This window comes from Drosophila pseudoobscura, chromosome 3, assembly GCF_009870125.1.
Source record: "Drosophila pseudoobscura strain MV-25-SWS-2005 chromosome 3, UCI_Dpse_MV25, whole genome shotgun sequence".
In the NCBI taxonomy this organism is placed as follows: domain Eukaryota; kingdom Metazoa; phylum Arthropoda; class Insecta; order Diptera; family Drosophilidae; genus Drosophila; species Drosophila pseudoobscura.
Window position 1 is genome coordinate 9894799 of NC_046680.1, and position 22440 is coordinate 9917238.

At 45.8% G+C, this 22440-nt stretch overlaps 9 protein-coding genes across 11 annotated transcripts; 4 read left to right on the plus strand and 5 right to left on the minus strand.

Moving 5' to 3' along the window:
- Window positions 1–511: 511 nt before the first annotated feature.
- COX7C (Cytochrome c oxidase subunit 7C) lies at window positions 512–1086 on the plus strand. The gene is made up of 3 exons (XM_001360664.4): window positions 512–686; window positions 769–929; window positions 984–1086. Exons 1-2 carry the CDS (start codon window positions 603–605, stop codon window positions 883–885), a joined length of 201 nt encoding a protein of 66 aa, XP_001360701.1. The 5' UTR covers window positions 512–602; the 3' UTR covers window positions 886–929; window positions 984–1086.
- Window positions 1087–1127: 41 nt separating this feature from the next.
- Window positions 1128–1757, plus strand: COX7CL (Cytochrome c oxidase subunit 7C-like). Its single transcript, XM_033378645.1, has 3 exons — window positions 1128–1343; window positions 1402–1544; window positions 1596–1757. Exons 1-3 carry the CDS (start codon window positions 1251–1253, stop codon window positions 1606–1608), a joined length of 249 nt encoding a protein of 82 aa, XP_033234536.1. The 5' UTR covers window positions 1128–1250; the 3' UTR covers window positions 1609–1757.
- Window positions 1740–2848, minus strand: sel (canopy family protein seele). The gene is made up of 3 exons (XM_001360665.4): window positions 2541–2848; window positions 2311–2478; window positions 1740–2252 (listed from the first exon to the last, which is right to left on the minus strand). Exons 1-3 carry the CDS (start codon window positions 2623–2625, stop codon window positions 1936–1938), a joined length of 570 nt encoding a protein of 189 aa, XP_001360702.1. The 5' UTR covers window positions 2626–2848; the 3' UTR covers window positions 1740–1935.
- Window positions 2849–5325: 2477 nt separating this feature from the next.
- Window positions 5326–5725, minus strand: Def (Defensin). The gene has a single exon (XM_001360666.4). It carries the CDS (start codon window positions 5688–5690, stop codon window positions 5400–5402), a length of 291 nt encoding a protein of 96 aa, XP_001360703.3. The 5' UTR covers window positions 5691–5725; the 3' UTR covers window positions 5326–5399.
- A 1734-nt stretch (window positions 5726–7459) lies between these two features.
- Window positions 7460–14429, plus strand: magu (SPARC related modular calcium binding-like protein magu). Of its 3 annotated transcripts, none has more exons than XM_033378764.1 (10): window positions 7460–8196; window positions 11670–11829; window positions 11895–12403; window positions 12514–12631; window positions 12812–13114; window positions 13208–13341; window positions 13415–13692; window positions 13750–13884; window positions 13957–14099; window positions 14160–14429. In XM_033378764.1, exons 1-10 carry the CDS (start codon window positions 8098–8100, stop codon window positions 14219–14221), a joined length of 1941 nt encoding a protein of 646 aa, XP_033234655.1. In that variant the 5' UTR covers window positions 7460–8097; the 3' UTR covers window positions 14222–14429. The 3 variants fall into 3 exon arrangements, with proteins under 3 accessions (XP_033234655.1, XP_015039596.2, XP_001360704.3); XM_001360667.4 differs by having other exon boundaries at window positions 7462–8196; window positions 13247–13341; XM_015184110.2 differs by lacking the exon at window positions 12812–13114 and having other exon boundaries at window positions 13247–13341.
- Window positions 14352–17256, minus strand: PIG-N (Phosphatidylinositol glycan anchor biosynthesis class N). Its single transcript, XM_001360668.4, has 2 exons — window positions 16408–17256; window positions 14352–16352 (listed from the first exon to the last, which is right to left on the minus strand). Exons 1-2 carry the CDS (start codon window positions 17195–17197, stop codon window positions 14488–14490), a joined length of 2655 nt encoding a protein of 884 aa, XP_001360705.3. The 5' UTR covers window positions 17198–17256; the 3' UTR covers window positions 14352–14487.
- A 114-nt stretch (window positions 17257–17370) lies between these two features.
- LOC117183749 (GPI ethanolamine phosphate transferase 1-like) lies at window positions 17371–20188 on the minus strand. The gene is made up of 2 exons (XM_033378763.1): window positions 19330–20188; window positions 17371–19268 (listed from the first exon to the last, which is right to left on the minus strand). The coding sequence occupies exons 1-2, from the start codon at window positions 20114–20116 to the stop codon at window positions 17419–17421; spliced, it is 2637 nt and encodes an 878-aa protein (XP_033234654.1). The 5' UTR covers window positions 20117–20188; the 3' UTR covers window positions 17371–17418.
- Window positions 20189–20444: 256 nt separating this feature from the next.
- Window positions 20445–20905, plus strand: mRpL42 (mitochondrial ribosomal protein L42). The gene has a single exon (XM_001360669.4). The coding sequence runs from the start codon at window positions 20477–20479 to the stop codon at window positions 20861–20863; it is 387 nt and encodes a 128-aa protein (XP_001360706.4). The 5' UTR covers window positions 20445–20476; the 3' UTR covers window positions 20864–20905.
- Cdc2rk (cyclin-dependent kinase 10) lies at window positions 20874–22388 on the minus strand. Its single transcript, XM_001360670.4, has 5 exons — window positions 22166–22388; window positions 22020–22092; window positions 21588–21965; window positions 21084–21530; window positions 20874–21031 (listed from the first exon to the last, which is right to left on the minus strand). The coding sequence occupies exons 1-5, from the start codon at window positions 22298–22300 to the stop codon at window positions 20898–20900; spliced, it is 1167 nt and encodes a 388-aa protein (XP_001360707.3). The 5' UTR covers window positions 22301–22388; the 3' UTR covers window positions 20874–20897.
- Between the last annotated feature and the right edge of the window lie 52 nt (window positions 22389–22440).

A 22440-nucleotide genomic window follows, 5' to 3' on the forward strand; every position in this document is an offset into this window, starting at 1 on the left:
ATTAAAATACGCCCTTCGCTTACAAGGGGTTAATTGTGCTGCCTCAAGGATTGGAAACCATATTCATCGGTTTTGATATTCCGAGAAATATTACAAGCTAGATAAATCTTTCAGCTCGACCCACATAATTTTATCCAATTAATGAAACTATTTTCTACATGACTGGTTTCTTTTAAATACTTGCTTTTATTGGATTTTGCATAAAAAAAGGTTTTAGCGGAAAAGGTCAAACAAATAAAACTTAAGTGTGTAATCATTACTATTGCTCAATATGGATATGCCGTTGACAAACATTTCCGCAATTCTATAATATCCTTTTCCCTAGGGTATGCAGAAAGTTGCCATTTTGCGTGAAATTCTGCTCCTATTTTGTCGGCACATGATTCTGGCCCATGCATATTGAATGTTATCTTTATTTTTTGTAGTGTATAATTTGGATAGTATCGAAGCTATCGATACAGTAAATATCGATAGAGCGCTAACAGACACAACCGAGCATGTTAGCGCAAAGGTTATCGAAAACTTTGCATCTCTAATTTGCGCACCACAAACAGCGAGTTCTGTGTTTCTGAAATTTTTACTTGAAAAATTTAAATATCAAAATGTTGGGCCGCAGCAGTGTCATTGCACGCAACTTCTCGCAATCCATGGTCCGCTTCAGCGGCCATGGTGGCGTTCCCGGCGAGGTGGGAACATGAATTCAATAAAACCCATCGGTTACATAATTTTCGGAAAATCAATCATCGGAAAATTCTCATTGAATTCCAGAATCTGCCCTTCGGCCTGACAAACAAGTACAGGATCACCGCCCTGTTTACCATCGGCTGTGTTCTGGGCTTCGGCTCCCCCTTCCTGATCGTCAGACACCAACTGCTGAAGAAGTAGGGCGCTCCCCAGTGGCCGTCGCGCAGCCAGCAGCAGCAACAAATGTAAGGTTAGTTGTTTCAACTGCAACAAATTCGCTAAAAGATGTGTTCTTCCAGATGTAAGATGCTTTGAAGGTCCAGCCAGGCGGTGCAGTGTGTTACAGCTTAAATTTAAGTGGAAAGTGGAAACGTAATAAAGTTGCCCCAAACTGTAAACCAAGCGGATAAATTTTTTCCTTAGCCTTAAGTAGTAGGCCTGGCCTTTTGCTCTCAACGCTTGTCATTTGGCAGACGCTTTAAATAATAGTTAGTGCTCGTCAACAAGCAGACGTATTTTTCATAAAAACTAAACGTTTAAAGTTTGTAAAATCAAGAAATTTTATCATGTGGTCCACACTGCGTACCTCGGTGCGCAATATATGCAATCCGTTGAGTCGTTCTTGCCATCACGGCTATCCTGGCGGTTGTCCGGGTGCGGTAAGTGGGAAGGGTTTCTGTGTTTATCCGAATTTTCTACAAGCCTAGCTGCCCATAGAATTTGCCCTGGTCGAAGGGAATGCATAGCCCGATGCGATTCACAATATTCTGGGTTGTTATTGGCACTGTGGGCTTTGGTGCTCCATGGCTGGTTGTGCGTCACCAGATGCTCCGTAACACAGGTGGACCTCCACCGGAACCGTAAGTACTACCAGATCGATATAAACAACTACTAAAACATTTGTGTTGCAGCAAACCGGAGTAGAAAAAGATGAAGAAACGAACAACAAATTGCCCATAGAACACCCATCAAACAGTCTGCCTAACTAAAACTCCATAAAATTATACCACTTAATGTTTACATTCATCGAGCTGCGAATAAAACCACACAAGATGTTTATGGAGGGCATTGCACATTAATTTGATTTATATTGTCGTATCTAGTTGTTTTAGCACTGGCGTAGTCTATACAATATATATATTAGTTTTATGTGAAAGTTCAGTACGGATCAGCGCCGGCCATTGGCAAGCATAACACAGTGGTGATGATCATGGAAATTCGTTAGTGGAATTGACTAGGATAACTAAAGCTCTACAGCTCCTCCTTTTCGCCAAAGTCGTATTCATCCTGTACGGGCGCCTCGTCACAGTACTTGGCCTGCTCTGAGCAGATTTTAATGTCCAAATCCTTGCCCAGTTCCTCGGCTTGGAATGCCTTCAGAAAGATTTCGTCATTGTCCTCCAGGACCTCGTTGCAAAAGTGGCCCAGGCTCTTGTTGAGATCACCGTCTTGCACGAAATCGACCAACGATGATTCAGGATTCATCTGGCCATTGACTATCATCTTCAGCAGTGTGAATTTGCCATTGCTCTTGTAGGTGGCCTTCAGGTAATCATCCATTTTTTCACCTGCCAGGAAGGAATAGAATCATTAGTTGTTGTTAAGACTTGATGTGCTGGCACTTACAGATCTTCTCCATAAGTTCGGTGAGGAACATCTCAGACTTGATCAAGCGTACACGCTTGCTCACCGAATTGCCCTTGGCATCCAGACGGAAGCCACTCACATCGACCTTCTTATTGGCATCCTCCTTGGCAATGGCTTCTTCCAGCTCTATCACCGTGGCCTTGCACACTGCAAAAAATTGATTTAGGAGCGTGTCAACAGGTCCAAATCAGCCTGTTGCTGCCTCTCACCGTGGCACTTGACTTCCTTCGAGGTGAAACTGTAACCTTGCGCCAGCACCACCAGGCAGCACAATACCAGAGCCTTTATCAGCATGTTTTAGAACTATTTAACAATAATTTAATTAAAGGAGAATAATAGGCGCTCCTGGGACACGTCAGCACAGCGCGAGCGGTTTGAAAGTGCGCGAACAGATAATGTCTGCTCTGGGATATACGACTTTAGAGCTACGTGGACTATGTGGCTCCAATTACTCTAATCAGCAGTGTATTTAAGTATGCTGTGGGCGGAGAGAGGGTGGCGCGACGCGACAAGTAAATAATAAATAAATAATTCGAGTACTGACACTAAACGGCAGTGTGACCTGACGAAGTCAAGTTCTGTTATACATTTTCCTCGTTTTCTTTCTTCCGTTGAATATTACTAGCTATATAGAACATTTAGCCATGCCCACTCAATTTTATACGATTGATGAATCCATTTTCTACAAGATTGGTTAGTTTTTAGTCCTTGCTTTTATTGTATTTTGACTAGAACAAGGTTTAAACAAAATAGTTCAACAAAAAAACAGTTGCAATGTTGCTGGTATTCGAAGACATGATGCGTGTATAGGCCTTTGTATACCCTATTTCGTTAATTTTATATGAAGATCAAACGCAATTTATTAAGACCTTTTTTCAAATTGATATGTTTTTGACTTATTCATGTGTATTATTAGTATCTTGTATATATTTATCTCGATCCTGAGCCTTGGAAGACAAACGTATTCACAATTCTATAACATCCATTTCCCCCAGGGTATGTGTGCATGGAATCAGCAACATGTTTGTGTATGGAATGAGACTCATTGTTGCAATTACGAAACTGCGGCGAATCGGGTATTGCCTATATTTCAAGCTATATAGATTTTCCGACTTAGCTTTATCCCATAGATAAATGCATTTTCTACAAGATTGCTTCTTTTAATTACCTTTATGTATTTTATTTTGACTAAAATACGGGTTTCAAGTAAATGTTGCCGCAACTTTTGTGTATGGAATGCGCAACATTTGTGTATGGAATGAGACTCATTGTTGCCAAAGCGAATTGCGGCGAACTGCGGCGAATTCAAATTTTCTCATATTCTTTGTTCCGTTGAATAATACTATCTATATGGAAGATTTAGCCATGCCCACTCAATTTTGTACGATTGATGAATCAATTCTATACATGATTGGCCTATTCGAAATACTTGCATTTATTGGATTTTTATATAAAATTGAAAATTAAATTAATAGATGACAAAAATACTAAAAAACACCACATGGGAGCGCGGCGAAAACCAGTTTCTACAGTATATACGGTCTCACTTGAAAAATATACCGAGTGGTGCGCGCCAAATCGAACTTTTTTGAATGTGAGCGACAAGGATTTAAATGTTGTCAACCGGGCCTTTATCTATGCCCACATAATTTTATACGATTAATGAATCAATTTTCTACACAATTGGTTAGTTTTTAGTCCTTGCTTTTATTGTATTTTGACTAGAACACGGTTTTCAAGTAAATGTTGCCGCAACATTGTGTATGGAATGGGACTCATTGTTGCTAAAGCGAACTGCGGCGAACTGCGGCGAATTCAAATTCGATTGAAAAAAACGACCAATTCCTCATATTCTTTGTTCCGTTGAATAATACTATCTATATGGAAGATTTAGCCATGCCCACTCAATTTTGTACGATTGATGAATCAATTCTATACATGATTGGCCTATTCGAAATACTTGCTTTTATTGGATTTCTATATAGACCCTGGTTTTGTGTCGAAGTCAAAAAAAAAAAATTGGCGCGCACCAGTTTTGCGACAATAGACGATAAAAAGATATCGAAATATACCGTAAATATACTGATATATCGATTTTTGTTACATTTAAATATTGCGTTGTTTTCCAACACGAATAAAAATACTAGTTAAGTATGACCATTATCCTGTTGGCGATTTGGCGTTTGAATTTGAAATTCAAATATATTCCAGCGAGGAGTTTAAAAATTTACTAGTACCACTAACCATAGAAAACAGCTAAAAAACAACATATATCGTGCGACTTGCACAATATTCCTAAGAATCATGTATCACTTGACCGAGTATGTCTGCTGCTGTACTCCCGCCTGGGCCAGAGAGATGATTATGGGCTTCCAAGTGCTGATAACTTAAAGAGTCTCAGTTCTTAGTGTAAATAGAGAATAGCTCGTGTGTGGTTTGCGCTGCGCTGCTCAATATAAATGCAATCGAATAATATAGTTAACCGGCAAATCATTGGTTCAGCTCGTAAATACACAACTCGGGGCAAAATTCTGTGTTCATTTATAAATGCTCTTATTAACAATTTCGTCTCGCGAGATCGCCTATAATTGGCGTTAATTGAGTGTCTCTTGCACTGTCTCTGCTTTGGCATTTGTTTCTGTGTCTTGTGTTTCATTTGCTGTGTTTGTGTGTCGTTGCGGTCGTGTGTGGGGGATCTGGGGTAGGTAGGGACTGGGCCTGCCCTGACTGCTTCCTCGGTTAATTGATAAGAGAGAATTATACACTAAATGCGTTTCGCAATATTTATAGAGCGGCTGCCGCCTGCCCGCAAAACGGAAATGCAACAGGAATTGCTGTCAAACATCTACCAAAACTTGTCGGTTGACCCCGCGCTTTAAAGTTGTAATCCCCAATTGGCGATAAGAGATCATTCATTAAGCAGCTATCATAATTGGCTTGAAAAGAGATCACTATAATGATACCCATTTCCCCCAAGCAGCACGTGTTCATTGACGATTTCAATGTTCTCTGAGCTTTATTTCCAAGCGTGTACATAATGTCTGATTAAAATACATTCCGAATCAGCATCAACGACGGCAAATACACACTGCTTTGTTGTTACAGTAGCCACCCTTGAAGCCCTTCGCAAGACAGTGGCCGGCGCAGGCCGTGTGCTTTACGTTCCATTTCGAAAGCAGATCGCAGGTGGCCCGTTTCTGGCGACTGTGCTCGGGGACATCGACATCCTGGACGGGTTGCTCCATCAGTTGGACCAGGGGCTTGGCCACATCCTCCTCGATAGGCTCCTCGGCCAGGGGCTGTGCCTGCACCAGACACATCGCAGCCAAGGAAAGAGCAAGGAAAACGATGAACTTCATTCTGGAATCTGATCTGATACTGTTCTGTCCTATCGTGGCATCTGTTGCTTTTTATAGCAAACTTCGCTGCGTATTGTCTTAGCGATTCGCCTAGGGACTCCCACTGGGTGACTTACTCCCCCCCATTGTCATTTCATTATGCGCGGACACGTCTCGGGGGATTTTATTTTATTGAGAGTACATCCACAATGTGATGGAAAACCCGAAGTCTCGGTACATTTATAAATTGTATTGCCAATATTGGCCATCTTTAAAGATAACAGGGAAGACAGCTTATTCGTCATGCGTCTTTGAAGAACCTTTCTTAACAAATAAACACTGCTATAAACTACATGGCTACTAACGGCTACAATTCGCTTTAGCTTTTGGCTAAACGTTGTAGAAAACCCTAAAAATATTCCATATCCATTGCAAATCTTGTTTATAGTACTGATCAAATGCTGATGCTGGTGGAAATTATAATTGCTTCAATTTCGAACTGTTTCAGCGCTCAACCATCCAAAGGGTTGCAGATACATAGATGCAGATACAGATTCATATACAGATACGCAGTCACAAGACAATAAATAAATTCGACCGAAAAACTTCTTCATAAAGAATGACAAATAAACAAACAAGAATCACAAAATGATTAGTTGGGTACACATGAGTCGGGCGTGTTGTGTCTGTGTGTGTGTTGAGAGTGTGCATCTGTATCTATATCTATATCTGCATCTGGTTCTGGACTGAACCGAGCTGAACCGACAATCCCACGGGCTGTAGCAGTAGCAGGGCTGTAGAGTCTGACTCTGCTCTGCCTCTGGCTCTCGCCCTCAAGTGCCCCTTGTCGCTGCCTGTTTACCTTTGTTATCGACCATGTTGTATTGAATTTGGCGTCATACTGTCTGGCAGTCTTCTCACTCCACTGTACTCCAAAACCTCCTACTCCTACTCCTACTCCTACTCCTCCTCCAACTCCTACTCCTACTCCAGGGCATGTTCGATCGTAAAAGAAGACCACAAAACTGAGTGTGGAACCAGAGGGGGGCAGCCGAAAACAATGCCTGAGAGGAGAGGGTCGGCTATCGCTGCCGTCAGACTGTCTGGCAGGTTTCACACCGAAACGGAGATCGGCAGACCGGGGGACCTGCCTCCTTCGACGGCAGCAGAAGCAGCAGCAGCACCACCAGCTCTATAAATCACAGACGTGAGACGGACGGCAGGAGCAGAGCTCAACGAGTATATAGCTCACGTTTTCCTTTTCTCCTCTCCTTCGGACCATCTCTACCTTTCCGACTCCTCCCCCAGCTCTACCTCTGCGGGCACAGCAGCTGGTGCTGTGATCCCACCAACTGTTGCTTTGGTTTTTGTTTTTTGTTTTAGATGTTTGGTGAGGCAGCCTCTTGAGATGTACAAAGGAACATAAATTTCACACTCGCACACACATTGCGGCATGCCTTCTCACCTCTCTGCTTGTACGAGAGTTTGTGTGTGTGTGTGTGTGTGTGCCTTTATGCTGCTGCACTCTGCTGTCCAGTCTCGGGCGCGGGGCTGTGTCAGGGGAGGAAACACACTAAAAGGCAAAAGCAAAGTAAAAGATAAGATATGGCGGAGACAGAGACACGCCAGACATTGTGGCGACATTGTCGATTTTCAATGCGGCGGCGGTGGCGGCGCTGCACGCCACCAGACCGATCCTCTCTCTCTCACACACACATGCATACACATGTACACTCATATGCGGCAGCGGTACGGCAGGTCTCTCTCTTTCTCGCTCTCTTTGTGGCCAGTTTAGGCCTCAGCAGTATCGTATCGGCCGGCCCGGCTATATTCTGCTTCGGCGACTGCGTCGGCAACGGTGGCTACTCTACTCCTCAACAGCTTGGTGGATTGGATGCCAGTCGCAGTCGACAGAAAACTTTGCGACCGTTTGGTTGGTTGGTTTTGGTTCTTCAGTTCGTTTTTTGATTATTTTCGGACGGTTTTTGAAATTTCACGAAACAACGGCAAAATCATACATATAAAGCAGAAATCCATTATATAAACAAGATCTACAACACCTTAATGCACGTACACACATGCACACGTGCAATACATATGTACATATATGTTCACGTATGTAGGTGTAGAAACAGTTACTATAAATAGCCAACGGAAATCGATAAATAAATAAAGCGCTAAAGTAAAAGTTCTATCTCCTCCTCCACACCATACACAATACACCATACACCCACACACCCACAACAAGAGAAGAAATTCTAATTGCGACTTTGCAAAAAAAAGTTTGACGGTGAAATAAATGCATATTTGAATATTTGAGTATAATGCCGATCCTCAGTCATTTTTGGCTCTAACTGTGAACACGAACACACAAACACTTTGCCGCAAAAAAAAAAGAGTTAAAACAATTAAAATTGCTTGCACTGAGATGTTTGCGCGATGTTTATTCCTGACCTTGTTCGTGGCGGTCATGGCGGCGGCCGGCAAGAGTGACGATCAGTCCAAGGAGCGGCGACTGGAGCAGACAGTAAGTGTTTAATAAAAAGATAAAACATAACATACCCATCGTAGTATAGTACTGACTAGTATCGATATCCTGACTAATGGTTGAGTGGATCGATCATTGCCAAAAGCTTGGCTTTAAGTCCTGCCTGCACTTCCATTCCGCTAAGACATACAAATGATCAGCACTTCGTAATCCCAAGAAAACACTTGAATATTCCAGGTATTAAAAGTGCCTCTTCGGCTGGGCTTGTCCAAAAGGCAGACAAAGAAGAAGCTGCCACTGATGCTGCTGCTGCTGCTTCCATCTTCAACTACAGCTTGTGACTTCTACCACTTCTACCTAACCTGCTGCCGCCGCGCTGTCTGCCAACTTCGTCTTGGCCGGGAGTTTGCCGGCCCAGGTCCGACCCGCCCCGCCCCGCCCCGCACCCCCACCTCTTCTGTGTCTCTCCATCATTTTTGTTTTTGTTTCATCTGCCCGACGTACGAACGAGTTTCGTTTCGTGTGGCTCGTTCAGCGAAAAGCCAGAGGAGAACAAAAAAGAACAGAAAACGGTCAGAAGCGTTTTCGAATTGGAGTTGGTGTTGGTGTTGGCCAGACCCAGACCCAGGCCCAGGCCCAGACCCAGGCAGAGCAGAGGTTTCTTTTTTGCCAATGCCACTAAGCTGCCTGATGATGACAAAGTGTGAAGAAGTATTTAAAGTGTTATTCTTGCCGTTGGGATCCCTTTTCACATCGCTCCTCATACGAGCCCTCGGTGCTCTTCGTCTCCTTCTCCCGCTCGGCGAGCGTGAGAACTGTCAGTCAATAATTTTGTCGTTATCTCGGTAACAATCCTTGAGCTGTCTCCATTTATAATTTGTGGCCCTGTGCGAGAGACAGGGTGCCCCGGCCGTGGCATCAACAGCAGCCCAAGCAGTGGCAGCCCAGTGGCATAGGACACAGTGACTTGGATTCCCAATCCAGGCACGTTTTTGGGATAACGCCCTATTTATAAAAAGCAAATAATAATATGCAAAGGAATGCCATTTGCATTTCCAATTAGACATTCTCATGTCATTGGCGCCGACTTCGACTGTGATCGATGGCATTCCGTGTCAAGTACGCCTCCCCAAGTCGCCCCTCCCCCCCAACCAAGCCCAACAGATGCCACACACTCACACACACACACTACTAAACATACACTATATTTCGAAGAACGGACATCGGATCTGCTGATTGCAGCAATACGATGGCATACGAGTATTCTGGCCCGCTCCCCATTCGTCCGATATCTGTCTGCACCTCTGTACAAATGTACATATGTACATACATATGTATCTGGGAGTCGAAAATCACCTGCGCACTCCGATTACCGGCGAGCGCGTGCTGAAAGCACACAATTTGGATTCTAAATGTTTACAGACATTCTATTATTTTTGGTTCATATACTATGCACAGAAATATGTACTACATATGTACATACATGTATGTATTTGGGCAACAAGATAACACTGGGGCAGGTATTACGAGTATGTTTATTTCTCATAAAGGTTTCTGGCTTCTGGTATTTAACAACATCAAATTTACCTTTGGGGTTTCAAAATCAGTCTTATGAATGATCCCAAAAACATTGTTGGTTGATCTACAGTTCTATCATTTACAGAAGTCAATATTGATATTTGTTTAGAAAAGTTGAATCGAAACCCATTGTATACCTTTTTAATTGGATTTTGTTGACATTTTCAAACATACCCAGACCCAAGTCATGTTTAAGTAAAGAAATGTTTGAACAAAATGTATCTAGAAGTATTCTCCCGCCGCGTGATAGGCCAGCGAACATTATTTTTCGGGGTATGCGGCATAGGCGCTGGTTGAACCAACCTTAGTACATGAATATTCGGTGCGAGCCACTTATTCGGGCTCGAAGTTTGTCGGACTCCAGTGATCAGCAGGCAAAGCATAAAAGGCGCCTCGTCCATACACCTGTAAGGTCATGCAGTGTTCGCGATTATCCTGCGATGTGAGCGACTACATATCTCTCTCATAGGCCTATCTCGGAGTTCCAAATTACCGTTTTGGCCCACCGAGCTATGGGTGTGCCGGCTGCGTATCTCCACTCAGACATTCAGACTCCGCAAAAGGACATTGCTAGGGTGTAAGATGGCATCGACAATGGGCTGCTAGATGCTGTGGTCAACATCAAGTCGGTTACTAGGGTCAATTCTTACCCAATGCAGCAGATTCGATTTCGCAGGCTTCACGGGTCAGGTGGTTAAATGCAGAGGATTATTCTGCTCCGGCCGGGTGTGGGCCTGTGCTCAGCCTGTAGGATCTAGGCGGATGCTAGTGCCACAAAAAGAAAACGAAACAATAGCTGGAGTATGACGATGGCTCCTATACTGATTAGAGCTTTGTATAAGGAAAATCCATTAATTCGTTATAATATGGAAAAGAAATTAAAAAAAAAAAACATCAACAATTTGTAAGCTTATTTTTGTACAAAGGGTTATTCCATGGAGGGAATCAGGAGGATATCAGCAGAATCAAGATTGATGCGGTGCTTGAATGCCGCCAGAAATCGCAACTTTTCTGGGCTGCTTAGTAATTGACCTTTGATTATAAAATGTGAATCGAAACCTCTGTTCGTATTGTATTGTAAATTTACTATGTAGATCCACTTTCGCTTTCGGCATTTGCAATTCCCTCAATTAGTATCGTATCCTAATATCTTATCCAAAACATATTTCAGATATTGGACAATAACAGCAAAATCTAATTAATGTCCAAATGGACGTGGGCTGGCCGAACCGAACAAATTGGCGACAAAAGGCGCTGCAGTGGCAATATTAAGTGCTACGCAATTGTGTTGGGGTCCCCCGTCCCCCCCCTCCACATTTATTTTTTATGATTAATATACCATATACATTTGTACATATGTATGTACATAAATATATGCATACATATGTATGTACATACATATGTAGATATGATTTTGTGGGCTAAACAAGAATTCGCGCACTCAGCAGCAGCCGTGCCGGCACGGCCCAGGCATCCCAGGCAGCCAGTTGGTCGACACGACACTCGACAACATCCAAGCGACAACGAAAGCGACAGGCCGCCATAATTTCGGTGCTGATTTTTGGGTTTCGCATGGCTTTTTGCACATTGCTCTCGTATTTGCGATGCCATTCAAGTTATGGGCCTGACAACTTTGATTTTCATATTAGCCATGTCGCGTGTATACGCCCCTGTTGCCGCTGCTGCCGCTGCTGCCCCTGCTGCCCCTTCTGCCGGGCCAGGCGGGCAGTCACTGTTCGCCATTCCGTATGCAAGTCAGAGTCGAGCGGCCAGACGCTTGGCGACTTGGCCATAAATGCGATAAATCATTTTACGCGTGTTTGATTCTATTTAAGCGTGTCTCCCCGAGCGGGGAGAGTGGCAGTGGTATTGGGAGGGAGCGGTAGACAAATGCTTCACATTCACAGTTGACACCTCTTCCTTGGTCCTTCCAGCTGAAACTGTCTGCGTGCGCCGCCAAGCTGGGCGAGTGCGATGAGAGCGAGGGTCCTGTCTGCGGCACCGATGGCCAGACCTATCACACGCGCTGTCACCTGCTCCGGGTGCAGTGCAGCGGCCATCCGGTGAGCCTCAAGTACCGTGGTTCGTGCAACGGTAAGCGATGAGCGACGTGCCGCATGTTCTGCTCCGATTCTAACGCTTGCTTTGCCCGATTGCAGGCTGCCTGGAGGCTGCCCAATACGCGCGTCGCCAGCAGGCACGCGATCCCAAGTATTTTGTGCCGCGCTGTCGCAAGGACGGAAACTATGCTGCCAGGCAGTGCTACGGAGAGGCTGGATGCTGGTGCAGTGACAGCATGGGCCGTCCAATTGAGGACACCTCAACCTCGTCGCGCCGCAGGAAGCCCAAGTGCCGGGCCTACAGGCGCAACCGTCGCCGCTTGCCCACGCGGCAGATCAGCTACGAAGAAGACTCTGCCAGAGGCAGTGCTGAAGCAAGCAGCAGTGGGAGCGGAACAGCTGCTCATCGTCAATGTGGCAAGGCGGATCGTACGGCTTTCAACAGGAATCTGATCGAGGTGTTCCGCAGCGAGTACTTGCGCTTTGGCCCCAAAGAGACCCACTCGGATGCCGTCATCTTGGACTGGAAGTTTACCAGGCTGGATGCGGATGGCAACCAGTTGCTGGACAGGCAAGAAATACGCGAGCTGAAGAAGCTCCTCAAGCGGGTGAGTAGCGGCTGTTTATGTGCCCTGTAGACGCCAGGTCAGCCTACAAATGTACACCCACTTTAATACAAAACCAAACCCATACATATTGCTGCTTTGTATGCGAACAGGCGGTGAAGCCGCGACGCTGTGGACGTGCTTTTGGCAAGTACTGTGATGTCGTCAACAAAGACGACAACCTGTCCCGCATCGAGTGGAGTCTTTGCCTGTTCAAAGATTCGCATAATCGTAAGTAAAGCTATTAATTCATTTTCCTCAGTTTTTGCACTCGAAACTAACAAAAGATTTTGATACATATCGATTATTATCTTGAATAAAACTATAACCCAGGGAGCGGAGGATAATTACTAACTTCCATCAACATAATAATCACATCTGGTATCTGTGTGTTGTCTTGTCTGTATCCAGGTAGTGGCGCAGTTGATGTCCCCAATGGCAGCTTAGCCACGGCACCGCCACACGACATGCACTATCATATTCACACCACAAATTCGAATAGCAACAACCACGATCATACGAACACCAATATCATCGGCAGCAGCAGTCCGCACTCGTACTCGGAGGATCTGGGCGTTGGAAGCGAGGACAATGATGAGAACTACGACGATGGTGCGACCGGGTATGGCAATGGGAATGGCGAGGATGAGGACGAATCGGACGCCTCGAGCATGCACCATTCACGCACATCTCTGAACTATCCGTCACTAATTAGTACGTACATACATAAACGCCTCTGTTGTGTCTTGGGTGCAGAGCACTAACCAAAATTAGTAACATTCATATCCATTTGGCATGTATCCAAAGGGCAGAATAGAATGTATGTTAATGCCCATATCTTGACAGTGCTGAACTCAAAGACGCCGGAATCGACAAACACCGAGAATGAGGGCGAGTCCAACTGCTGGGTGGATCAGGCGGTGGCACTGGAGGAACAAGGCGTAAGCTCCACCTCATCTCTCTCTTTAAAAGTGTAAATATTCAAATGGAAATCCTCTGATTTGTATTCCACAGCACGGTGGCAAGAGCAGGTTCTATGTGCCCGAGTGCATGCCCGATGGACGCTATCAGCGAATCCAGTGCTACAGCTCCACCCCATACTGCTGGTGTGTGAACGAGGACACGGGCAAAAACATTCCGGGCACTTGGGTAAAGAACAAGCCGCCCCAGTGCGATGAGGACATCGTCGTGCGACCCATGAAGGGATGCACTGAGCCGCGCAAAACGCAGTTCCTCAAGGAGCTCAAGTTATACCTCAACACGCAGCTATCTCTGCCCAGCAGTCCAACGAGGTAGGATTAGTGGCGGAACCCTGTCTTATCAATTCGTATTAATATAATTTTGAACAGCACCAACTCGACCATGTGGAAAACGGAAGACGAACGGATTGCCACGCTGAGCTTTGTGTATCTGGATAAGAACAAAAACAAGTCGTGGGAGCGCAGAGAATGGAAAGTGTTCCGGGATCTGGTCACCAGTGCCAGGTGAGCACCATCTTGATAATTCTATCATAATCACATTTGTGCTTTATTAACAATCCACGTAATCTCCCGCAGCAATTTACGGAGATGTGGTAAGAAGATGCCGCGCTACTGTGATGTGAATGGTGATAAGAAGATCTCGTTGGCCGAGTGGCTCAATTGCCTGCAATCCTCCCCACGGGCGCAGAGTGCCACCACAGCTAAGCCGGCACAGTCAAGTGAGTAGAGATCTGAGAGGCTTGAAGAATGACTGATAGTGATTCTTGGCTCCGTTCCAGATGAGACAGCCAATCCGAAACGCCAGGGATTAAATCCGCTGGAGAAATATCTTAAAGATTAGTTTGGGAGAATGGTTTTTGTTCTTTTTGCTGCTACTGCTACTCATTAGATGTCGTCGTGCCATGCCACACACCCACACATCAACACACACCCTACACCCTACACCAACACACAGACACATTCCTAGCATATAGATTCTACGATTTACAAGTGTATGTTACTAATTCTTAATTAGTATTGTAAATATTGACATAAATGCTTAAGTTAAACGTAAGGTTTTTGGTATATCAGGACATGGACTTGGATTTTATCCGGATCCGGGTTTTATTAGCGCAGCTTTTCCACGAGACGATCGCAGTTGACCAGGCGCAGGAGCAGCTTGGCGACATACGATAGCAGCAGTAGCACCAGCGTGGTCACCTCCATGATGACAAAATGCGATATGGAAGAGCCGATGTCCATCCAGGAGCCCTGATTGCGCACCAGGAACAGGAAGTTTAGACCCATTATGTCGCAAATGATCAGTAGGCAGATGAAGATTCTCTGCTCCTGCTCACGTGCACACTCGCAGTGGGTATAGACAATGGACAAGTTCAGCACCACCGGCAGGAGCAGCTTCAGCAGCACCAGGCCCATGATGATGAATGGCAAGAAGGTGCTAAGAAAGCAACGCGCAATGTTGGGATCAAACGAACTGATCGATGCAATGTTTCCGCTGCCAAAGAGCGAAAAGAATGTATAGAGTAGAATGGTAAATGCCAGGCGCAGAACCGATTTCTCTGTGCTCCGGGAGCTCTGGGCGGCAAGCGATAGGCTCAGTTCCATGGTGAGTAGCTGCACGAAGACGGATTCGTATGAGGTGCAAAGAAGGGCATAGAGTGAGCCCAAATTGAAGCAGATCTGGGCCAGACGCGCCTCCAGTTTTGACTCACTGTTGAATAGAATGGAGGCAAAGGCGTAGATCAGGAACAACCAACTGGCCAGGTGAAGTGCAATGGGAACCCCAATTTGGTTTGAATGAAGATGCACACAGATGAAGGTGTTCACCAGGACCAGAGCGTTGCAGTATTTGGTGTGATTGGTAAACAGGAGGCGCCGCTCCTTGCACCACAAAGCATTCACGACTATGAGCACAATGCCAGCTAGAACTAGATACCAGTTCTGGTAACCCACTGACGGAGGCAGAAGGGGGAAACAGGCAAGGATAATGACCAGCGCCAGCCAGGTGTAGAACTCGCGGGAGTTAGGCACGAAGTTTCTCCAATTGTTATAGAATCCAAAGGCTACGAAACACAGCGAGATCAGACGTCGCTCAAAGAAGGTAAACACCATCAGCTCAGCGCATACAATAATCAACAACAGTTGCGACGCTGAAGTTATCCGGGCAGTTACTCCAGGCTGACTGCTGGGCACCGATGCTGACGTGGATCCACACGCTTTGGGCTTCAATGCCATCATCCATACAGGCATCGGGAGCAACAAATAGAATGCAATTGCGATCGGCGCTCGCTGCGCCACGAGGAAGAATAGCAACAAGAACATGGAAACATCCAATGTTATTCTGCACACTTTTTCTTGCTTTTCAAGCATTATCTGCAGTTTCCCTGCCGTGTTCCTGGACAGCAATCGATACAGGTAGAATATCCAACCAAGGAAGGTGGCCGTAGTGCTTAGCAGTAAGCAATTGCGATAGTACCCGTGGTAGTAGTCAATTCCCTTCAGAGTTAGCTCCATAACGACATTGCTCCTGGCCAAAGATTTCGCATAGGCTCTTTCCGTGCGAAGCTTAACTATCAGCTGCTTGTACGTATTTATATCTGCCGGCGACAACTGATCGAAATTGTTCAGAAAGTCAGCGAAGAACCCTTGCCTGTGCTGCTCCAGCAGCTTTTCGTATTGAGCTAGCAACTGGAGAGCATTGCTGTGAGCAGCCATGGCCTCGTACTCCTCACTCACAGCCATGTAGCCGGTCGGCAGTGTCCCAAAATTGTTCATTGGAGGAGGCAGGCCTACCAGTGCGGACATCAGTGGTGTCAGTTGTGCCTGCTCCAGCTCGTGGAGCGGTAACTGGAGGCCGTCATCGTTGGCCACAAATTTGCGGGCTCCCACAGTGGAAGCGATACGGGAAACTCCTGCGCCCCAGAGCATGAAGGGTGTTTCGGTTTCATGTGGGGCGCCAGATCCATGTGAGCCTAGAAATGATAAATCCTATATTATGTGTATATTAATGAGTTTTAGCTTGCAAACCTGAGTCAGTCATGCCGTGGTCGGAGGTCAGCAAGTAGACTGTTTTCTTATCAGGAAAGACATTATCAAATTCATTGTAAATTTGCCAGATGCCATGCTCCGTAAAGTTTAGATTTTCTAGGAAAAGCGGTGTTCCCGGCTTGTGGACGTGACCGGCCGTATCGAGGCCCAGCAAATGCATGAAGAAAACAACCGGTTGGTATTTGCGCAACTCATCCTTCTTTCGGTTAAGGAGAAACCGCACTTGCCTGAACACCCATTCGTCCAGCTTGTAGGTTTTGTGCTTTCCCGAGAAGTCCATATCATGAGAGTATGCATCGAAGTACATTCGGGGGTCGTTCTCGCCGGCCAGCTTTTGGAATATATTTAGAATGTCTGGAGCTCCCCAGGAATAGCTGTGACCACTGCGATTGAGCACCGTGTCAAAGTCAATGGGATTCTCCTTCCAGCCTTTTAACACTGCCGATGGATCCTCGTAGAGGCCGGCTAGCAAAGCTATGTGACCCGGTCGGGACTCGGTGGGCACACGCGTGCGAGATATTCCAACCAAGCCTTCGCGCATGAATATCTCCCGCAGATGCGGCACATGCCGGCAATTGTCTTCGAAAAACGAAGCGGCACGGAGTCCATCTGTGACAATCAGAACCAAACGATTCGCCGGGGCTTCCAGTCCGTATCCAATAAATGGTGTCTGTGGCTTCAGACCATTGATAACGGGGGATCGAAAGTATATCACAAATATCGAGCCCAGAAGCAGTACATGGACCACCAAGGCGTAAACAATCCACATTATTTGTATTGTACAAATTTAAATCATAACTAAAATCAGCTGATGTGAAACAACGCGCTAGGGTATTTTTCGATACATTTTAATCGAGTGCAATGATAACTATTCGATTCTTTTTGGAGAAATTTTACAGAATATAACGTTATCAAACCTTAACGGTCAGTAAAACAAAGAAATGTTTATATATTTTATTAAAAAGAATTTTCATTTGATTTAGAACTAGCTCAGACTTGCCGGTATACGATTGCAATCAGGCCCAGCAGCAGCTGTGCGACCCAGGACAGCAGAACAATAATCAGCGTAATTAACCCCATGATGTAAAAATTAATTATTGAAGCCCCCATATCTTTCCAGGATCCCTGATTGCGCACCAGGAACAGGAAGTTCAGTCCCATTATGTTGCAAATGAACAATATGCAGATGAAGATTCTCTTCTCCCTCTGACGGGCATACTCGCAGTGCGTATAAAAAATAGACATGTTTAGCAGCACCGGCAGGGAGTGCTTCAACAGAACAAGACCCATGGTGATATACGGCGCATACTGCCAGAGGAAGCAGCGCCCACTGTTGGAATCAAACAGATTGTCGACCGATTCAAAAGATTCCATGCCAAAGAATGAGAATAGTGTATACAGGAGAATACTGAAGGCCACACGTGGAACTGATTTGGCCGAGTTCGTAGCGGCGAGCGATAGGCTCAGTTCCATAGTGAGCAGCTGCACGAAGACCGATTCGTATGAGGTGGAAAGCAGAGCATGGAGCGATCCCAGATTAAAGCAGATTTGGTCCAGACGCTGCTCAAAATTTGACTCCTTATTCATTAGAATTGAGACAAAGGCATAGATCAAGAAGGACCAGCTGGCTAGGTATAGCAAGATGGGTATGTCGTATTCCTCTGAGTCAAAATACGCACAGATGATGGTGTTCAACAGGATCAGGGCATTACAGTACTTGGTGTGATAACTGTAACTGAAGCGCCGCTTCTTGGACCAAAATGCTCTTAGAAATACTAGCACAATGCCAGACAGAAAAAGATACCAATTTTGGTAACCCTCTGACAGCGGCAGAAGGGGGAAACAGGCAAGGATAATGACCAGCGCCAGCCAGGTGTAGAACTCGCGGGAGTTAGGCACGAAGTTTCTCCAATTGTTATAGAATCCAAAGGCTACGAAACACAGCGAGATCAGACGTCGCTCAAAGAAGGTAAACACCATCAGCTCAGCGCATACAATAATCAACAACAGTTGCGACGCTGAAGTCATCCGGGCAGTTACTCCAGGCTGACTGCTGGGCACCGATGCTGACGTGGATCCACACGCTTTGGGCTTCAATGCCATCATCCATACAGGCATCGGGAGCAACAAATAGAATGCAATTGCGATCGGCGCTCGCTGCGCCACGAGGAAGAATAGCAACAAGAACATGGAAACATCCAATGTTATTCTGCACACTTTTTCTTGCTTTTCAAGCATTATCTGCAGTTTCCCTGCCGTGTTCCTGGACAGCAATCGATACAGGTAGAATATCCAACCAAGGAAGGTGGCCGTAGTGCTTAGCAGTAAGCAATTGCGATAGTACCCGTGGTAGTAGTCAATTCCCTTCAGAGTAAGCTCCATAACGACATTGCTCCTGGCCAAAGATTCCGAATAGGCCCTTCTGGTGTGAAGATTCAATATCAGCTTCTTATATGATTTGATTTCTGCCGGCGACAGCTGATCGAAATTGTTCAGAAAGTCAGCGAAGAACCCTTGCCTGTGCTGCTCCAGCAGCTTTTCGTATTGAGCTAGCAACTGGAGAGCATTGCTGTGAGCAGCCATGGCCTCGTACTCCTCACTCACAGCCATGTAGCCGGTCGGCATTGTACCAAAATTGTTCATTGGAGGAGGCAGGCCTACCAGTGCGGACATCAGTGGTGTCAGTTGTGCCTGCTCCAGCTCGTGGAGCGGTAACTGGAGGCCCTCATCATTGGCCACAAATTTGCGGGCTCCCACAGTGGAAGCGATACGGGAAACTCCTGCGCCCCAGAGCATGAATGGTGTTTCGATTTCATGTGCTGTGCCAGAACCATGGATGCCTAAGCAGAGCAATGTTTTAATGGTATTCGAATAAATCGGTTATTTTGGTTTATCTCAAACCTGTGTCTGTCATGCCGTGGTCGGAGGTCAACAAGTAAACTGTATTCTTATCCGGGAAGGTTTCTTCGAATTTCCGGTACATCTCCCAAATGCCACGCTCCGTAATGTTAAGACTTTTTTGGAAAAGGATCGTTCCTGGTTTGTGGACATGTCCGGCCCTGTCGGAGCTCATCAAATGTAAGAAGAATACTACCGTGCTGAAGGTGTTCCACTTGTTCTTAATGCGATCAAGGAGTGCGCTTACTTGGCTAAACACCCATTCGTCCAGTCTGTAGGTGGCCCATCTTGCCGTTTCATACACATCGTCATTGAAGGGATGGAAGTGCACGCTGCCTCCGCGCTTGGTTACCTTCTTAAATACGTCCATTATGTTCGGACATCCCCAGGAAAAACTGTAGCCACTGCGATTGAGAACCGAGTCAAAGTCAATGGGATTCCCTTTCCAGCCTTTGAAAACTGCCGATGGATCCTCGTAGAAGCCCGCTAGCAATGCTATATGACCTGGTCGAGATTCTGTGGGAGCACGCGTGCGTGATATTCCAACCAACCCTTCGCGCATGAATATCTCCCGCAAATGCGGCACATGCCGGCAATTGTCTTCGAAAAACGAAGCGGCACGGAGTCCATCAGTAGCAAACAGAACCAAGCGAGTCGCCGGAGGATTCAAATCGTATGCAAGTAGAGGTGTCTGTGGCTGTAGGCCCTTGATGACGGTCGAACGAAAGTTGATCACAAGTATCGAGCCCAGGAGAAGTACGTGGACCAGAAATGCGTAAAATATCCACATTGTGTTAAAAATGTATGCTCTCTGTCTCCAAAGTTCAAGTGCGATAAGTGAGCGAAGCTATTGAGTACCCAGCCTACTGTAATCGAATAGCAAGCGATAGGTATATCGATGTTGGTAACGGTTAACCCATTGACGACCAATGGGGACTCAAATACAGTTCACGAAAATAAAGAAACTTTAATTATTTTAGCACAGATCAGGTGAAAGATATCGGGGAAATAATGATTGTAGAGAAAGAGGAAGGTTGGATCTACAAGAATAATTTACAAAACAATATTATTTTCCGTGGTGGAACTCAAGCTGTTCACCTGTTTAAATAGAGGGGGGTTAAGTGGGCTAAGTTCGTTTTTTCATCTGTTAATGATAAAAATGGCTTGGGCGGCACGTTTATACACAAGTTTTCGTTTATTTTCTAAAAATGCCGTGAACTGCAACGCCATCGGAGGCAAGAGTCTGGTGGACGGCGTGGCTATTACAAAAAATGGCAAAACAATAGTTGCCTGGCATGCAGAAACAGCCTTCCCCTACGAACACTCAAAGCCGCTGCCCAAAGTTGTGGAAGCGCAAACCTCTGCGGTGATCAAGGAAACTGCACTGAAGACGGCGATGCAGGGATTCAAGAGGAAGCATCCTGAAGTGGCACGCTACGAGCTGTCGAAATTGACACACACCACAAAGCACCGTTGGTTCCCACGTGCTCGCGACAAGAAGGCCAAGAAGACGCCTATGGATAGGCCATACCTGTAAACTGGGTGCATTGCATAATAAATTCGTTTACGTTTTAATCCATGCGCTGTCTCTTTATGAATACATTTAACAAATCAGAAATGGGAATGTCTGCCGACGTCTGGGCCTGCTGCGGGGCTGTATTGTTTCGGTGTTGTGGAAATGTGGGCATCATGCGTGGGTCACAGGCTGCAAGTGGACAGATTTAGGCTATCATTTATTCTATTGATGATTAGCTTACCCTGTGGCGGATCAATGAAGTACTTGCTGTTCAAACACTCTTCGGCTGTGGCTCGGGTATTGGGGTTGTAGATGAACAATATGTTGAGGAGATTTCTGCCCGCCTGTGCGATTGCACTAAATTTGGTTTTTAGATTGTTGTACGGCTGCTGGCTCAATGTGAAGTTTTGCACGGCTGGTAGCTCTGAAAAACCTGGCCAGATGGACTCTGATGGCGCTCCAAGCAGATCAATTATCATATCCAGCTGGGCTATCTCTGAGCTTCCAGGCAGCATTGGTTTTCCCAGTAGTAACTCGCCAAGTATGCAGCCAAACGACCACATGTCCACGGCTGTGGTATGTGTTTTGCATCCGAGTAGTAGCTCCGGGGCGCGATACCACAGGGTCACCATTTGCGGTGTCATTGGTTTGGGGGGATTGCTATACATGCGTGCCAGGCCAAAGTCAGCTGTAAGAGCACAAAAAGGTTAGCTTTGAAACTAGAAATAGCACTCGCTTTACTTGCCTAACTTGATGCACCCATCGTCCGTCATCAGCAGGTTTGAAACTTTCAAATCGCGATGGATTATATACCGATCGTGAATATATTTAAGGGCTCGCAGTACCTGCAACGTAATACACTTGACCTCAGACTCGGTGAACGGTTGGGCCATGTTGTCCAGCACGGAGGCAAGGTCTTGCTCACAGAAATCCATGACAAGGAATATGCTGTCTAAGCTCTTGCCCACGACAACTTCCCGCAGGCGGACGATATTTTCGTGCTTGAGTTGCTTTAGTATCATTATTTCACGCAATCCGCTCACCGGGAGGCCATCCTTCTCCTGGTCCATGCGCACCTTCTTCAGGGCCACAACTTCGTTGTTCCGAGTGTCACGAGCTCGATCTGGGAGAAATCATGTTGGTTTATTCGGTTTGATGCGGTTTTAGGCTGACTTACAAACAATGCCATAGCTGCCTTCACCCACGCGGTTTAGCTTCTCGAACTCGGCGACGGGTCGGCAGCGTCCATACTAATTATAGAAAAAAGTATATAAAACACGAATATATTTCTTTGAGCAGTCTTCGACTGCCTGATAAATTTACCAAATTCTGCTCTGGGATCGGCATGGGGGTTCCACTGTTCTTCAGCGATATAAGAAATCCCTTGCGTGTGATGGGCGCCTGGGGATCGGGAGCCGGGTTGGCTTCCACTTCATTTGACGTCAAGCTGGATGACATTTTTAACAATTATTTTGTTTATACCGGGTTTATACCCGGCATTCTTAATGGAAAAAAACGAGCTTAACCCACTTGACCCCCCTCTATTTATGCACAATTTTAGTTAAACAGTTTGTTAATTATTACTGTAGAGCCATCCA

Coding starts and splice junctions, on each gene's coding strand:
- COX7C (XM_001360664.4), top strand. CDS start 603: ATGTTGGGCCGCAGCAGTGTCATTGCACGCAACTTCTCGCAATCCATG. Junction 687..768: donor ATGGTGGCGTTCCCGGCGAG/GTGGGAACATGA, acceptor ATTGAATTCCAG/AATCTGCCCTTCGGCCTGAC.
- COX7CL (XM_033378645.1), top strand. CDS start 1,251: ATGTGGTCCACACTGCGTACCTCGGTGCGCAATATATGCAATCCGTTG. Junction 1,344..1,401: donor CTGGCGGTTGTCCGGGTGCG/GTAAGTGGGAAG, acceptor AGCTGCCCATAG/AATTTGCCCTGGTCGAAGGG.
- sel (XM_001360665.4), bottom strand. CDS start 2,625: ATGCTGATAAAGGCTCTGGTATTGTGCTGCCTGGTGGTGCTGGCGCAA. Junction 2,479..2,540: donor GAAGGAAGTCAAGTGCCACG/GTGAGAGGCAGC, acceptor AATTTTTTGCAG/TGTGCAAGGCCACGGTGATA. Junction 2,253..2,310: donor CGAACTTATGGAGAAGATCT/GTAAGTGCCAGC, acceptor CCTTCCTGGCAG/GTGAAAAAATGGATGATTAC.
- Def (XM_001360666.4), bottom strand. CDS start 5,690: ATGAAGTTCATCGTTTTCCTTGCTCTTTCCTTGGCTGCGATGTGTCTG.
- magu (XM_033378764.1), top strand. CDS start 8,098: ATGTTTGCGCGATGTTTATTCCTGACCTTGTTCGTGGCGGTCATGGCG. Junction 8,197..11,669: donor AGCGGCGACTGGAGCAGACA/GTAAGTGTTTAA, acceptor TGGTCCTTCCAG/CTGAAACTGTCTGCGTGCGC. Junction 12,404..12,513: donor TGAAGAAGCTCCTCAAGCGG/GTGAGTAGCGGC, acceptor GTATGCGAACAG/GCGGTGAAGCCGCGACGCTG.
- PIG-N (XM_001360668.4), bottom strand. CDS start 17,197: ATGTGGATTGTTTACGCCTTGGTGGTCCATGTACTGCTTCTGGGCTCG. Junction 16,353..16,407: donor CCACGGCATGACTGACTCAG/GTTTGCAAGCTA, acceptor TATCATTTCTAG/GCTCACATGGATCTGGCGCC.
- LOC117183749 (XM_033378763.1), bottom strand. CDS start 20,116: ATGTGGATATTTTACGCATTTCTGGTCCACGTACTTCTCCTGGGCTCG. Junction 19,269..19,329: donor CCACGGCATGACAGACACAG/GTTTGAGATAAA, acceptor TGCTCTGCTTAG/GCATCCATGGTTCTGGCACA.
- mRpL42 (XM_001360669.4), top strand. CDS start 20,477: ATGATAAAAATGGCTTGGGCGGCACGTTTATACACAAGTTTTCGTTTA.
- Cdc2rk (XM_001360670.4), bottom strand. CDS start 22,300: ATGTCATCCAGCTTGACGTCAAATGAAGTGGAAGCCAACCCGGCTCCC. Junction 22,093..22,165: donor CGATCCCAGAGCAGAATTTG/GTAAATTTATCA, acceptor TTCTATAATTAG/TATGGACGCTGCCGACCCGT. Junction 21,966..22,019: donor AGGCAGCTATGGCATTGTTT/GTAAGTCAGCCT, acceptor GATTTCTCCCAG/ATCGAGCTCGTGACACTCGG.